The sequence below is a fragment of the Ornithorhynchus anatinus genome, chromosome 3, assembly GCF_004115215.2.
Source record: "Ornithorhynchus anatinus isolate Pmale09 chromosome 3, mOrnAna1.pri.v4, whole genome shotgun sequence".
Taxonomy (NCBI): domain Eukaryota; kingdom Metazoa; phylum Chordata; class Mammalia; order Monotremata; family Ornithorhynchidae; genus Ornithorhynchus; species Ornithorhynchus anatinus.
The window spans coordinates 64,623,497-64,640,101 of NC_041730.1; the positions used below are offsets into that span (position 1 = coordinate 64,623,497).

A 16,605-nucleotide genomic window follows, 5' to 3' on the forward strand; every position below is an offset into this window, starting at 1 on the left:
GCGCTTAGTACAGTGCCTGGCACATAGTAAGCATTTAACAAAATATCATGTAATAATAATAATTTATTACTATGTAAACAATAAGAATAATGATAATAACATAATGATAATAGTAATGCTTTTTGGATAAATGTACTGTCTTTCTGAGGAAAATGAACTTGTCTTAGTTAACCATTTTCTTGGGTGCTTTATTTTAACCCCAAGTGATCATAGTATTTTACCATTTTGTCATCTATAATTTTATTCATATTAGTGTGTCTCCCCTTCTAGACTGTATCCTCATTATGGGCAGGGAATGTGTCTGCTAATTCTGTTGCACTGTACTCTCCCAAGCACTTAGTATAGTGCTCTGCATCTAGTAAGCACTCAATACATAAAATATGATTGACTGATTGATCAAGCAGCTCTTTAGCTACTGCAGGTTAAGTACCAAGTTTAAACCCTAAGAGATCCACAATAAAAAGATGCACTTATCCCAATCAACTTTAAAACACATTTGATTTCTAAGTCCCTAAGAACAGTGGTGGAAAACCTAATAGACGCCCTTGGGAAAAACATCCCCATTCACAATCTTTATTATACCTTGCAGGGCCTAATTCTGGGTTTCCCAAGATGGAACCTAAAGACCCCAGGTTAATGTGGGAGACGCTACCATGAACAGCTCATTGAGAACTAGGAGGGATGAGTGGAGTTAAACGCCTCCCAGGTGCGGAGGTGGTGGAGTTGGGTTTGGGGTGGGGAGGATGACAAGGAACCTGGGAATTCTGTGAGGGAAAAGGAGCACTGATTGGGGAAAAGGAGGAGAAAGATGGGAGAATGGGGATGTGACGAAGGGATAAAGTTCCTAAAATAAAAAAAATCAGGGAAGAGGGAAGTTGTGAAAATTCAGTCAGATGCCAAAGTCTGATCTTGGCAGGAAAGATCTGGGAATCATTGGCCCAGTGGCAATTTTTCTGGGCTTCCTACTAAATGTGGCCAACCAACAAAACTCTAAAATCCCAGGTCTACACGTTTTTCTCCAATTATGAGTCATTAAAACAACACGGACATTCTGAAAGTGTTCACATTTGCCAAGTAGGGGCATTGGGGAGGGGATTACTCCCTTCCCTGTGCTCAACTTGAACGGTTTAATTTAGCAAACCTAATTGAAGCATCTCATTTGATTGCATATGAGCCAACACCATTTCGATGAATCACTTGATTACTAATCAATCCATCAATAGTACTTACTAAGCACTTATGTGCACAGCGCTGTGTCAGTCAATCAAAGAAGAGTATTCATTGAGTGCTTACTCTGTGCACAGCAGAGTACTAAGTGCTTGGGAGACACCAACAGAGTTAGTGGACATGATTCCTGCCCTCAATGTGCTTACAAGGAGCTAGTGGAGGGAGACAAACCCTAAAATAAATTAGAGGTAGTGGGGAGCAATAGAGAAAAAGGTATGTATGCAAGTGCAATGGGGAGTGGGCGATGAGCACCAATTTCTTGGTTGAAGGAAGTGCTGAAATGCTGTACTGAGACTTGGGAGAGTACAAGAGAGCTAAAGGAAAATAATAATAATAATAACGTTACTTGTTAAGCACTTACTACATCAGGCACTGTTCCAAGCGCTGGGGTAGGTACAAGTTAATCAGGTTGGACACAGTCCTTGTCCGACATGGGGCTCGCACACACACACACACCGCTCACACACTGCGGCACAGAGAAGTGAAGTGACTTACCACCCAAGGATGCACAGCAGACATGGGGCGGAGCTGTCATTAGAACCCCGGTCCTTCTGACTCCCAGGCCCTTGCTCTATACATTAAACCAGAATTCCTGCCCTCAAAGAGTTTATAACCTAACAGAGGGGCAGGTTGGGGCATGGGAGGGAGAGAGATAATTAAAAGGTAAAAGAGAAAGGAAAGAAAGATAAGGGATAAATGCTTCAATAGTAGGGTATATAATTCAATATGCACCTAAGTGCAATGGGAGGCAGTGACTACATCAAGGTTGCGGTGAGAATTTTCAGGAGGTGACCTGGGAGAAGATGGGGGGAGATCTGTGGCCTGATGGATCTGGGGCACCAGCGAGGACTTGGAGTAGGGAGGGACAGTGAGAAAGTTAACTTAATTGCACTGATGCTGCCTGAACTGCAATTTTTCCATGTAAAAAAGAGTAAAAAAGAGCAGTCTAACCAGGTGTATTTCACTGGCCTCTTTGCTGTGGGCTGCAGACTTGGTTCTCAGAACAGGAATTCTGTCTGTTGCAGTCCCAAAGTAGGCGATCTCTAGGGAGTAGGGAGGTACAAGAGAACGGGATTGTGACCCGGATCCCCAATACTATATGGACTATATATATATTTACGTTAATGTCTGTCTCTCCTTCTAGACTATAAACTCGTTATGGGCAGGGAACCATGTCTGCTGATTCTGTTGTACTGCACTCTCTCAAGAACCTAAAACAAGGCTCTGCACCTGGTAAGCCCACAATGAATACCACTGATGGTGAGACTGATTAGGCTCTGCTACTATACAGGCCTCACTGATTCTAAACCAACTTCCCCCTGCGAAGGAGGAAAGTGAGGGTACTAAGAAGGGAGATTCCTTTGCCAAAACAAAAATAATACATTTAGGTATCCCAAACTGAATGGGGATAACTTCTTCTGAAAAAGTCTCTACATTTTAAAATAGCATTTACCAAACCATGTTCATTCCCCACCTTCAAAACTCATCTCCTCAAGATGCTTTCCCTCCTAAATAAAATCTACCTAACTCAGATCAATCCAATCATTCCAACTCTCACTAAATACTTCTGTATACTTACATAGCTATGAACATGAGTTTTTTCTATATTTACAATCTTTCAAGTTCCACAGGTTTGTCATCTGCACTTGTGTGTTGGTATTGTTGTCCTGCCTCCCTTGCAATTAGACTGTAAACTTCTCATGGGCCAGGACGAGTCTCCTACAGGACAGGGCCTTCTACAAACAGTGGGAACTCAATAAATTCTGCCGACTTCTCGCAAATCATTAACAGATCTATTTACACTTACCAGGTCGATGTTTTGCATTATGTCCTGAAATGAAGGGTGTGTACGAAATTGTTCAAAGAGGTCCCGTTTGTAAAGCAGGGCGTAAACCAAGTTTGGATTATGATGGAGAGAATTTGTCAGGCAGGAGTTGATGATCTCTAACATCATTCGAATCACTTCTTCGATTACATTTAGGTCCTGGGCCTTTGGAAAAGAAGAAAAATAGCAAAGATAAAGGCAAATAATTTTCTCCCTAAAAATCTAATTAAGGCAAAAAGAGAACAATTTTTCAATATTTACTGTAAAACTGAAATCATCAGAATGAGCACATATCAAGATGGACCAGATATAGGAATATTCTGGACAACTGAATTGCTTTATTTTTTATTGATATAGAGTAACAATAAAAGACATACAAAATTAAAGGATTGCTATGTACAATGCACAGCATTTAGTTTTATGTACACTTATATTTAAAGAACTATATGACTGTGGAAGTCCATTTTATTAAACCAATGAGTTCTGTCAGCCGAGAACAATATTATATTCTCATTTTCACTTTGTGGTTCCTCACTGCTTACAGCAGTGTTTCCAATGCTTTTACATAGAGAGCTACAATTTGTGAAACTTGGACTGCCTGGTAAGTGCAGACATCTTGGAAAAGTCTGGATAACTAAGTTTTCCAGGTATGTGGTGTATAGTTTTTTTGTGTCCTTTAGAATGAAAATAATAATTCTTCTAAATATTATTGCATCATGTTTTCAAAATAATAATTCTTCAAAATATTACTAAATCATGTTTTCAAGAATCTTTCGGATTAGTTTGTTCATTTAGGCTTTAAAATTTGAAATGTCCTTGATTCAAATGTAGCATTGGATGGATTAGGGATGCAACGAGTTGGGGATCCTAATCAATCAATCTATTGTATTTATTGAGTATTTACTGTGCGCAGAGCACAGCACTAAGCGTTTGGAAGAGTACATGCAATAGAGTTGGTAGACACAATCTAACGGATTCACAGAGGAAGAAGATGAAGGTAGACTTCCCAGTAAAGTTTTTTTTGCAGCATCCTCATATGTGGGCCTTGAGTTCTTGCTAAATACTATATTTCGGGACACTTAGGCTTAGCATTCTCTTGTTCCGATTCTGTGCAAATGTGTAAGTACTCAAACTGTTTATTCTGACACTCTGACATGGGGTATCCAAAACAGACTCACACTGTTGAAAGAATGTCTCTTTATTCCCCCAATACACTTTAGCCAAAACACATCATGAAAGCATACTTTATGACAGAACTGAGTATATATCTCCAATTCACTCCCTATTGAAAGTTAGTGTTACTAGATGAACTAATCATACAATCCTTGCATCAGTTCATTAAACACACTAAGGGACAATTTATTGGGCATAACAAAAATGATGATGATGCCACAATAACTTATCTTTATGGAACTGAGTTACTGCTCAGAAGTTTTTCTAATTTTTTGGATTTAAGATTTTTGAATTTGTTTGACTGCCAGAGCAGTTAAGAAAGCTACCCAGAGTAGTGAGAGGGGTCAGGGGGAACATTCCCTACAAAAACATGGCTAATCCAAGAGGTAGCTAGTACCCGCGCGCCCCCCTCCCCTGCACACAAGCACACACAAAACGCAATGAAACTTCTCAAGTGATGTCACTTGAAAAAGTACTGCTGAGGGATTAAGGGCAAATCTCTGAAAACAGTTTGAGGTCTTTGTCAAATATCAACTTTTAAAATTAAGAGCAATTCAAAATTTGGGGGGAAATGTATTTCTCTTCATGAAATTAATGCTTAAGAAAAGTACTGGCTCCTAGAACTCTAGAGTTTAATGGACTTGGATTAGTCATGAACCCTGTTTAATCTCTAACAGTGTTAAAATATATCTGTTCCAAAGTCATCAAAATAATAACTGGGGTACTTGCTAAGAGCTTACTCTGTACCAGGCACTGTCCTAAACACTGGTGCCAATACAAAATAATCTGTTCAGACACAATTCCTGCATGCCATGGAGCTCAAAATAAGAAATAACAATTACTGAATTATAATGGAAGCTTGAAAATTATTTGTATTTGCAGGAGGCAGATAAATTGGTTAAAACAGAAGCTTTCCCCACCTCCCAATTCCCCCTAATAAAAAACTGCATTTTGCTGTTAAATAAATTTGCTTTCCAATTGACACAGCTTCAGAGTGGCTCCACAAGGGTTAGTTAGTCTACTGACTGAGTGCAAAGCACTGTACTAGGCATTTGGAAGAGTATAATGTAACAAAAAAACAGACACATTCCAAGAGGAATCGGTGCTGTAGCTGTTATCCCTTTTCCCTTTTCGCAGCTGGCCTGTAGGCTCCAGACTGAACCCTCCATGCACCCTGAAGTGGACAAGGGAATGAAGCTTTGGTACTTCTCTGTGAAGAATGTGGCTGCAACTATGGAATCCAACTTCCCACCCCTGGGTCTTGGCCTTGCTTTAAACAAAACCAAAACTTACCTTAAAAAGCGGAAGAGCTGCTTTCCAAAGAAAAAGAAACATTTATACCAATACCTACTCACATATTTCTTCTATTCACAGAAAGAGCCAACACAAAACATGGGCAGTTTGGCTTTTTCTAAGTACACCATTATGGAAGAAGGTGGAGTGGTGCTTTTCTACCCTGCTACAAGACAGCTTTTCTTCTGCAGAGTGTCCGAGTGGAAAGAGCAAGGGCCTGGGAGTCAGAGGACCTGGGTTCTAATCCTGGCTTCGTTACGTGCCTGCTGTGTGACCTTGGACAAGTCACTTAAATCCCCATACTTTGCTATCCTCAACTATAAAGTGGGGACTCAAGGCCTGGGTCTAACCTGATTATCTTGTATCTACCCTCAGTGCTTTGCATAATGCATGACACATAGTAAGCCTTTAACCAATACCACAATTATTATCATTCCTTTTGGTAACAGGGCTCAGTGGAAAGAGCCCGGGCTTGGGAGTCAGGGGTCATGAGTTCGAATCCCGGTTCTGCCGCTTGTCAGCTGTGTGACTGTGGGCAAGTCACTTAACTTCTTTGTGCCTCAGTTACCTCATCTGTAAAATGGGGATTAAGACTGTGAGCCCCGTGTGGGACAACCTGATTACCCTGTCTCTACCCCAGCACTTAGAACAGTGCTCTGCACATAGTAAGCACTTAACAAATACCAACATTATTATTATTACCTCCCCCGATTAGACTGTAAGCCCGTCAAAGGGCAGGGACTGTCACTATCTGTTGCCGATTTGTACATTCCAAGTGCTTAGTACAGTGCTCTGCACATAGTAAGTGCTCAATAAATACTATGCAATGAATGAATTTTCTCTTTAGGCTGGTGAGGCAGCTGGGTCACATTCAGGATTTCAGATTGAACTAGTTCTGAGCACAGGTGGATTCTTTGGAAAAGGCCCATTCTATTTTTGAAAGGTAAGGAAGGGGAACAAATAATCCTTCTAACCCAGCCATAGGGTATAAGTAACACCGTAAGCTTGTTGTGTGCAGGGAATGTTATCTACAACTCTGTTAATATGTACTCTCCCAAGTACTTATTATAGCATTCTGCACACAGTTGGTGCTCAATGAATACGATCGATTGATTGAACGCAGGTTCTGATCACCTACCATTAACATTTATAGAAATTCCTTCTAAATAGAAACCCAACCGACGCTGAAAGTCAATTAAAAAAAATCAAGAATGAATCAGTGTTATTAGAGCTGTTGATTTACTGGACTTCTCCTGAAATGCATCGTTAACATCAACCCCAAATTGGCAGGCACTGACAGTTATAAAGGCGGCCTGAAATACAAAGTCTGAAATCCAGAGTTATATCACCATGGTAATAACATTTAGGCAATTTGGGGAGTCAAAACAGAACATGTATGTTGAAATCAGGAAAACTAAAGTATCGATTCTGTTTCCCTTTCGGGTTAACAAGCAAGTCAGTGACAAAAAACATTAAGAAAATGATATTTTGTGCTTATGCCTCAACTGATTATTCTAGCAACAATGAATCAAAACATTTTCTTGCCAAATCAGGTTTCTGACTTTTTCACAAGACATTTTAAATACCACACAATTCCAAAGAAAACTTCGTTTACTAACATTTTCATAAACATCTATAAAAGATTATGTCATGTCTGAAAAAAGCCCTCCATAAAAATTCCTGCAAATTCTCCAGAAAAATCTAGCATTACTCAAATTCAGCACACTCCTGATTATGTGTGTGTGTGTGTGTGTGTGTGTGTGTGTGTGTATGTGTGCATGTGTATCTATGTATGTGCACGTGTATACTAGCTGCATCGTGGATTAGCCATGCTTGTGTAGGAGGGTTCCTGCTGGCTCCTCTCATTACTCTGAGAAGCTGTCTGAACTACTTAGTGTGCTCCCATGGTTTTCCCAACAGATTTCACCCTGGAGAAATCTCCTCTGGGGATTTCTCTAATCCTGTTCTGGAGAGTCCTTGTTCCTACATGCCCCTCAGTGCTCTGCTCCAGGAATTTACCCGCTCTCCCTTCCCTAGAGACTCTCTCAACCTAGAGGAATCACTGTCTCTCGACTGCCATGCATGGAGTGTTCTATTCTGGGAATTTCCTGGCCTGGAGTGCTCCAAACTGGAGATTCCTCACTCCCTGAGCCAAAACTCTGCTTTCTGGAACTCTCTGGTCCCCTCCAACTCCCTTTTCTTGGTGTTTTCCAGCAGGACTGATGTAGGGTCCCGGCTGCTTTACCACTCTCACTGTCCAGGAGCTAACGTTGATGACCATTGATGGATGCCAGTCCAAGGTCTACTGATCTGAAAGACAGAGAGCTTGGGAGATGGATGTCTTGAGTAGGATAAGGGTTGATAAGGAATAAAAGGAAAGTAAGGCAGAAGTTTCTCATCTTTTCTCTATCTATTCTATAGTGATCAGTCAGTGGTATTTACTGAGCATTTACCTATATTCAGCGCTTTGTACTAAGTGCTTTGAAAGTACAAGAGAACAGAATTAGCAGACACTTTCTCTGCCCCTAATGACCTTACAGTCCAATAGGGATAATAATAATTATGGGTTTTTTTTAAGTGGTTACTGTGTGCCAGGCATTGTACTAAATGCTGAGGTGGAAACAAGCAGATCTGGTTGGACAAGTCTATGTCCCACATGGGGTTCACAGTCATTAATTCCCATTTTACAGATGAGGTCACTGAAGCCCAGAAGTGAGGTGACTTGCCCAAGGTCACACAGCAAATGGCAGAGGCAGGTTTAGAACCCATGACCTTCTGACTTAGAGGCCCATGCTCTATCCACTATGCCATGATGACTGACATTAATATAAACAATTTATAATACATAATTAAAATAAATGTACATAAGTGCTGGGGGATTGGGTGAGGGGTGAATATCAAATGTCCACAGGTCACAGTAGTTATTAGTATTAACCTTTTAGTATTGACAATTCCTTCCACCAACTCTCCTACCACCTTCTAAATGGTTACAATGGAAGACAGATGATAAAAAAAAAGGTATTTGAAATACAGGTAGTTCAGGCAAAAAACAAAAAACAAAAGAAAAATGAACCCTGTTCTCCACCCTCCTCCGACCACCCCCCTTCAAGTTTCAAATAGTTTGAACAGGCTTTTTTCCATAAATTCAATATACATATGTCTGTTGTCAAAGTGGACACTGACAATGAGACCCTTCCATCTTCGCTCACTCCCTTGGTGAACTCATTCGCTCCCACAACTTCAACTATCATCTCTATATGGATGACACCCAAATCTTTATCTCCTCCCCTGCCCTCTCTCTCTCCCTTCAGGCTTGCATCTCCTTCTGCCTTCAGGACATCTCTACTATGATGTCCTGCCACCATTTAAAACTCAACATGTCCAAAACAGAGCTCCTTATCTCCATACCCAAATCCTGTCCTCTCCCTGACTTTCCCATCACTGTGGATGGCACAACCATTCTTCCTGTCTCACAAGCCCGCAACCTTGGTATCATCCTTGACTCCTCTCTCTCATTCACCCCACATATCCAATCTGTCATCAGAGCCTGAGTCTGCCAGTCTCACCTTCACAGCATCGCCAAGATCCATCCAAACCGCTACCATGTTAGTACAATCACTCATCCTATTCTGATTGGAATACTGCATCAGCCTCGTTTCTGACCTCCCAACCTCCTGTCTTTCCCCACTTCAGTCCATACTTCACTCTGCTGCCCAGATTATCTTTCTACAGAAATGTTCTCAGTATGTCACCCTCCTCCCCCCAAATCTCCAGTGGTTGCCTATCAGCCTCCATATCAAACAGAAACTCTTCACTATTGGCTTCAAAGCTCTCCACCACCTTGCCCCCTCTTACCTCACCTCCCTTCTCTCCTTCTTCATCCCAGCCCACACATTCTGCTCCTCTAGTGCTAACCTTCCTACTGTGCCTCGTTCTCGCCTGTCCCGCCGTCGACCCCTGGCCCACGTCCTACCTCTGGCCTGGAATGCCCTCCCTTCTCACAACTGTCAAACTCTTCCCCCCTTCAAAGCCCTACTGGAGGCTCACCTTCTCCAGGAGGCCTTCCCAGACTAAGCTCCCTTTTCCTCAGCTCTCCCTCCCCTCCGTGTTGCTTCGGCTCTCTCCCTTTGCTTTACCCCCCTTCCCTGACCCAGAGCACTTGTGTATATATGTACATATCCATAATTCTATTTATTTATATTGATGCCTGTTTACTTTTATGATGTCTGTCTCCCCCTTCTAGACTGTAAGCCCGGTGTGGGCAGGGATTGTCTCTCTTTATTGCTGAACTGTACTCTCCAAGCACTTAGTGCTCTGCCCACAGTAAGCACTTAATAAATAGGATTGAATGAATGAACTGCTGAATTGTACTTTCCAAGCGCTTACTACAGTGCTCTGCACACAGTAAGCACTCAATAAATATGACTGAATGAATGAAATCCATGCTTGTAAATGTGGGCCGAAAAGATGGATGAATGACTGGCACTCTTTTTCGTATTACATGCATGTAAAGAGAGTTCCTTGCTTCGCTGATGCTAAATTTAAATGAGGCAGACTCCTTCCTGGGTTACCCTCATTTAAAAGGTAGAATGAATAAATGAGGGTAGGATGTGGGAAAAGGCTTGCAATCAATCAATCAATCAACCAATGGTATTTGAGTGCTTAGTGCAGAGCACTGCACTAAGCACTTGGGAGAGTACAATATAATACAGTACATAGACACAATCCCTGCCTACACGGAGCTTACAGATTAGAGGGTGATACAGACATTAAAACAAATTACAGATAGGGGAAATGACAGAATATAAGGAAATGGACATAAGTGCAGTTGAGCTGCTGGTGAGATGAATATCAAAGTAGTTAAGGGATAAAGTTCAAAGTACATAGGCCACACAGGACAGGGGGTGAATAGGGGAAGTGAGGGCTTAGTCGGGAAGGCTTCTTGGAGGAGATGTGATTTTTCATAGGGCTTTGAAGATGGGGAGACTGGTGGTTTGTCAGATATAAAGAGGATGGGGGTTTCAGGCAAGAGGGAGGACATGGGCAAGGGTTAGGCGGTGAGACAGATGATTTCAGGGTACTGTGAATAGGTTGGCATTCAAGAATCAAACTGTGTAGGCTGGGTTGTCACAGATCCGTGAGCTAAGGTATGAAGGGAAAAGCTGATTGAAAGCCTTAAAGATGATGGTCAGGAATTCCTGTTTGATGTGGAGATGGATGATTTTTGAGGTGTGGGTAGATGTGGGCCGAACTTCTTTAAATAAAATGAGCCAGTGGCAGTGTGAAGTATGGATTGGGCAGAGGAGAGACAGGAGGCAGGGAGGTCAGTGAGGAGGCAGGTGCAGTAGTCCTTGGATCAGCCCAGTAGCAATTTGGATAGGAAGAAGGGGTAGATTACAGAGATGTTGTGAAGGAAGAACCCATGGGACCTGGTGACTAACCAAATATGTGGGTAGAATAACAGAAGAGGGCAATGCCAAGGTTATAGGATTGTGAGATGTAGGATGGTCATGCCGTCTATGGTGACAGGGAAGATGTGGTTTGGGTGGGAAGATGAGGAGTTCTGCTTTGGATGTGTTAAGTTCGGGGTGTTGGCACACCATCCAAGTAGAGATGTCCTGAAGGCAGGGGGAAATGTAAGATGGCAGGGAAGGAGAGAGGTAAGGAGAAAGGTCAAAGCTGGAAAGGAAGATGTGAGAATTATCCGCAGAGGGAGGGTAGTTGTGGCTAACAGCAGGAATTCAAAGGTTAAGGATCATTAGAAATACCTGGAGAATGGAAATGGATAAAACCTTAAAGAAGTTGAGTCTCTGAGATAATTACCTGCAATGAATTTTTAATTAACAATGTATGTTCTAATTAAGATATGCATCTTCAAAATGAAGTGGAAGAATGGATTTAAAAAACAGCTGGCAAAAGAGTTCAAATGGCTGCAAGCAAACTGAAGCATCCGCCTGAAAAATGGCATTTTAATGTTTTTTTTCCCCAATCTGAAAGTAAGTAAAAAGAAAAGAACGCTTGATGTGAAGTCAACTTGGAGCCGTAACTCCAACACTTGGATCAGCTATAAATGATGTCAACCCTGCAGTAAGGATCATTCACACCTACTGGGTGAAATCTGCTAGTACTATTATAAAACTATGTGATTATGACTTTTTTACTGCATGTTATGAAATGTCTTTGGACATAAATGATGAATTCCAAATGATTATTGATGGCACCATCAATTTCCAAGAACTGGAGGGTGATTTTTCTTGGTCAAAGGCCCTAGACTATGAATTTCTCCTAACATCCACCCCTGCTCCATTACCTCAGTATTCTGCAATCTGCTGGGTTTGTGCCTTCACAGTCTACCAGTAACATAAGAATACCCGAACTCCTGGTACAATATTTCCTTTTTCTCTGTGTGTCTTTTGTGTTTGCTTAGGGGGTTTAACAGTGGTTCATTTATGCTATGGCCTGCCACACTTGAGCTCTGGCACCTCCTAGATTTGGCAGTTCATAGAAACTGGCACCTGTGGGCTTGCCAGTCCAGAGGCCCTGCAGTATTACTGCCCTTAATAATAATGACCAAAGTAACAATTTCACACTGAATTCCATTCAGATTAAAAATTTTTTAAAAGCCCACCTCCTTGCTTGAGCCCCTGTCACCTCTTTCCTTACCATTATGCAGTGCTGGTTATGTAGCACAGCAACATGTATAGTAAATGAACCTCAACAGTCCATCACTGTAGAGAGTTCCTCCATCCTCCATCTTACAGCCCATAACTTTGACATTACACTTAACTCATTTCTCTCATTCAACCCAGATTTTCAATCTGCTCCCAAATCCTGTAAGTTCTACCTTAAAATCCACCCTTTTCCCCTCCATCTGAACTGCTACTCTGCTGACCCAATTCCGCCTTGACTATTGCATCAGCCTCCTTGCTGATCTCCCAGCCTCCTGTCTCTCCCTGCTGCAGCCAAAAATTCACTCTGCTGGCGGGACCATTTTTCTACAAAACCAGTCAGTCTATGTTTCCCCACTCCTTGAGAACCTAGACAACAAATGAAAACTCCTTACTAGTGGCTTTAGAGCATTCAATCACCTTTGCCCCCTCTTATCTTACCTTACTGATTTCCTACCACAAGCCAGCTTACAAAACTCACTCCTGTAACGCCAACCTACTCACTGTACCTCAATCTCATCTATTTTACCACTGACCCCCTGCCCACATCCTGCTTCTGATCTGGAACTCCTTTCCCCTTCCTATCTGACAGACCACCACTCTCCTCACTAACAAAACTTTACTAAAATCACATCATCTCCAAGAGGCCTTTTTTTTTTAAATGGTATTTGTTAAGCACTCACTATGTGCCAGGCATTTTACTAAGCACTGGATTGGACGCAGTCCCGGTCCCACATAGAGCTCATAATATTAATCTCCAGTTTACACATGAGGTAACTGAAGCACAGAGAAGTTAAAGGACTTGCCCAAGGTCATACAGCCGAAAATGGCAGAGAGAATTAGAACCCAGGTCCTCGGACTCCCAGGCTTGTGCTCTTTCCACTAAGCCCAGCTGTGTCTCACGAGGTCATGGCTGACTAAGCCCCCAGGTACAAGGTCCCCACTGTTTACCTTACCCTCAGCTCCACAGCACTTATGAACGTACCAGTAATTTATTTTAATGTCTGTCTCTCCATCTACTCTGTAAGTTCCTGGTGGAAAAGGAACATTACCTGTTATATCATACTCTCCCAAGGTCTTAGTACAGTGCTCTGCACCTAGTAAGTGCCCAATAAGCATGATTCATTCATTCATTCATTCATTCAATTGTATTTATTGAGTGCTTACTACTACTAATAATTATTATGGCATTTGTTAAGCACTTACTATGTGCCAGGCACTGTACTAAGTGCTGCTGGGGTGGATACAAGCAAATTGGGTTAGACACAGTCCCTGTCCCACATGGGCTCACAGGTTTGATGAGGTAATTGAGGCACAGAGAAGTTAAGTGATTTACCCAAGGTCATCCAGCAGACAAGTGGTGCGGAGTCAGGATTAGAACCCATGACCTTCTGACTCCCAGGCCTGTATTCTATCCACTATGGCCATGCTGCTTCTCTACGGTATGCAGAGCACTGTACTAAGCGCTTGGAAGCATACAACAATAAACAGACACGTTCTTTGCCCATAGGACACATCACCCCTCTCCTTAAAAATCTCCAGTGGTTGCCCATCCACCTCCGTATCACACAAAAACTCCTCACCATTGGCTTTTAACAGCTTCATCACCTCATCCCCTCCTACCTCACCTCGCTTCTCTCCTTCTGCAACCCAGCCCACACACTTCGCTTCTCTTGTGCTAACCTTCTCATTGTGCCTTCATTTCATCTGTCTTGCCACCGACCCCTGGCCCATATCCTACCTCGGGCCAGGAATGCCCTCCCTCCTCATATCCACCAGACAATTACTCTCCTCCACCCTTTCAAAGCCTGATTGAGGGGGCAACTCCTCCCATGAGTCCTTCCCAGACTAAGCCCCACTTTTCCTCATCTCCCACTCCCTTCTGCGTCACTCTGACTTGTTCCCTTTCCTCTCCCCCCAAAACCACCCAGCCCCACAGCATTTATGTATATATATCTGCAATTGTATTTATTTGTATTGATGTTTGCCTCCCTCCTCCCCCTTAGACTGTGAGCTCCTTGTGGGCAGGGATTGTCACTGTTTATTATTGTATTGTTCTTTCCCAAGCACACACAGCACAGTAGTGCTCTGCACACAGTAAGCACTTAATAAATACAGTTGAAAGAATGAGCTTACAGTCTAGAGGATTGATTGACTGATTGATTGAACAGCTGTGGCGGAGGAAGCTCAGTGGTGCTCCCCAGACCAAGATTTGCTCCCTCTTTTCTCCCCAGTACCGACATGCATCCTGCTTCAGGGTGAGTTCTCCCCTCTCTGACAGGGGCCAAAGCGGTGTCATGCTAAGAGCAGAAGTAAGAGCAAGGTGGGGATGAGGAGCTGCTAAGATAGATGTGGCATGTTTCCTATATAGCCAAAGCGGCAGCTAGAGGACGATGGGCCTGCAACTGCTATTTGTTTATTACAATGATTATGGCAGCTCAATCCACGGCACAAGGACACCCCAATAAATGAGGGGCCAGAATTACCTTAAGAACATTAAAAGGCAATTTTTAGTTTCTAGAACTTCTTGCTTTCTGAGTGTCCAAGGACAGAATTCATTCATTCAATCAATAGTATTTATTGAGTGCTTACTATGTGCAGAGCACTGTACTAAGCGCTTGGAATGTACATCAATCAATGGTATTGCTGGACTGCTTACTCTGTGCACACCATTGTACCAAGGTGCTTGGTAGAGTACAATACAGTGAGTAGGCAAACTCCTGAGGGAACAAACCATTTAAACAAATGACAGGTAAGGAGAAGTTTTAGTTTTGTTTTCAATGGTGTTCGTGAAGTACTCTACCCCACTTCAAAGGCTTATTAAAGAGACATCTCCTCCAGGAAGCCTTCCCTGATTGAGCCCTTCTCTCTTCTCCCATTCCCTTCTGCACCTCTCACACTTGCTCCTTCATTCATCCTCCCTCCCTTCCCCACAGCACATAGGCATCTATCTATCTATCTATCTATCTATCTATCTATCTATCTATCTATCTATCTATCTATCTATTCATTCAATAGTATTTATTGAGCGCTTACTATGTGCAGAGCACTGTACTAAGCGCTTGGGATGAACAAGTTGGCAACAGATAGAGACGGTCCCTGCCGTTTGACGGGCTTACAGTCTAATCGGGGGAGACGGACAGACAAGAACAATGGCAATAAACAGCGTCAAGGGGAAGAACATCTCGTAAAAACAATGGCAACTAAATAGAATCAAGGCGATGTACAATTCATTAACAAAATAAATAGGGTAACGAAAATATATACAGTTGAGCGGACGAGTACAGTGCTGTGGGGATGGGAAGGGAGAGGTGGAGGAGCAGAGGGAAAAGGGGAAAATGAGGCTTTAGCTGCGGAGAGGTAAAGGGGGGATGGCAGAGGGAGTAGAGGGGGAAGAGGAGCTCAGTCTGGGAACGCCTCTTGGAGGAGGTGAGTTTTAAGTAGGGTTTTGAAGAGGGAAAGAGAATCAGTTTGGCGGAGGTGAGGAGGGAGGGCGTTCCGGGACCGCGGGAGGACATGACCCAGGGGTCGACGGCGGGATAGGCGAGACCGAGGGACGGCGAGGAGGTGGGCGGCGGAGGAGCGGAGCGTGCGGGGTGGGCGGTAGAAAGAGAGAAGGGAGGAGAGGTAGGAAGGGGCAAGGTGATGGAGAGCCTCGAAGCCTAGAGTGAGGAGTTTTTGTTTGGAGCGGAGGTCGATAGGCAACCACTGGAGTTGTTTAAGAAGGGGAGTGACATGCCCAGATCGTTTCTGCGGGAAGATGAGCCGGGCAGCGGAGTGAAGAATAGACCGGAGTGGGGCGAGAGAGGAGGAAGGGAGGTCAGAGAGAAGGCTGACACAGTAGTCTAGCCGGGATATAACGAGAGCCCGTAAAAGTAAGGTAGTCGTTTGGGTGGAGAGGAAAGGGCAGATCTTGGCGATATTGTAGAGGTGAAACCGGCAGGTCTCGGTAACGGATAGGATGTGTGGGGTGAACGAGAGGGACGAGTCAAGGATGACACCGATATTGCGGGCCCGAGAGACGGGAAGGATGGTCGTGCCATCCACGGTGATAGAGAAGTCTGGGAGAGGACCGGGTTTGGGAGGGAAGATGAGGAGCTCAGTCTTGCTCATGTTGAGTTTTAGGTGGCGGGCCGACATCCAGGTGGAGACGTCCCGGAGGCAGGAGGAGATGCGAGCCTGAAGGGAGGGGGAGAGGACGGGGCGGAGATGTAGATCTGCGTGTCATCTGCGTAGAGATGGTAGTCAAAGCCGTGAGAGCGGATGAGTTCACCGAGGGAGTGAGTGTAAATGGAGAACAGAAGAGGGCCAAGAACTGACCCTTGAGGAACTCCAACAGTTAAAGGATGGGAGGGGGAGGAGGCTCCAGCGAAGGAGACCGAGAATGACCGGCCAGAGAGGTAAGAGGAGAACCAGGAG

The 16,605-nt window shown here is 43.5% G+C and overlaps 1 protein-coding gene across 2 annotated transcripts in view; it reads right to left on the reverse strand.

Moving 5' to 3' along the window:
• The window catches only part of DYM (dymeclin), a 519,684-nt gene that overhangs the window by 84,802 nt on the left and 418,277 nt on the right, over positions 1-16,605 (reverse strand). For both annotated transcript variants that reach the window (XM_029060947.1, XM_039911491.1), the window contains one exon: positions 3,035-3,217. In XM_029060947.1, the coding sequence (XP_028916780.1) occupies positions 3,035-3,217 (183 nt within the window). The remainder of the gene's footprint in view (positions 1-3,034; positions 3,218-16,605) is intronic.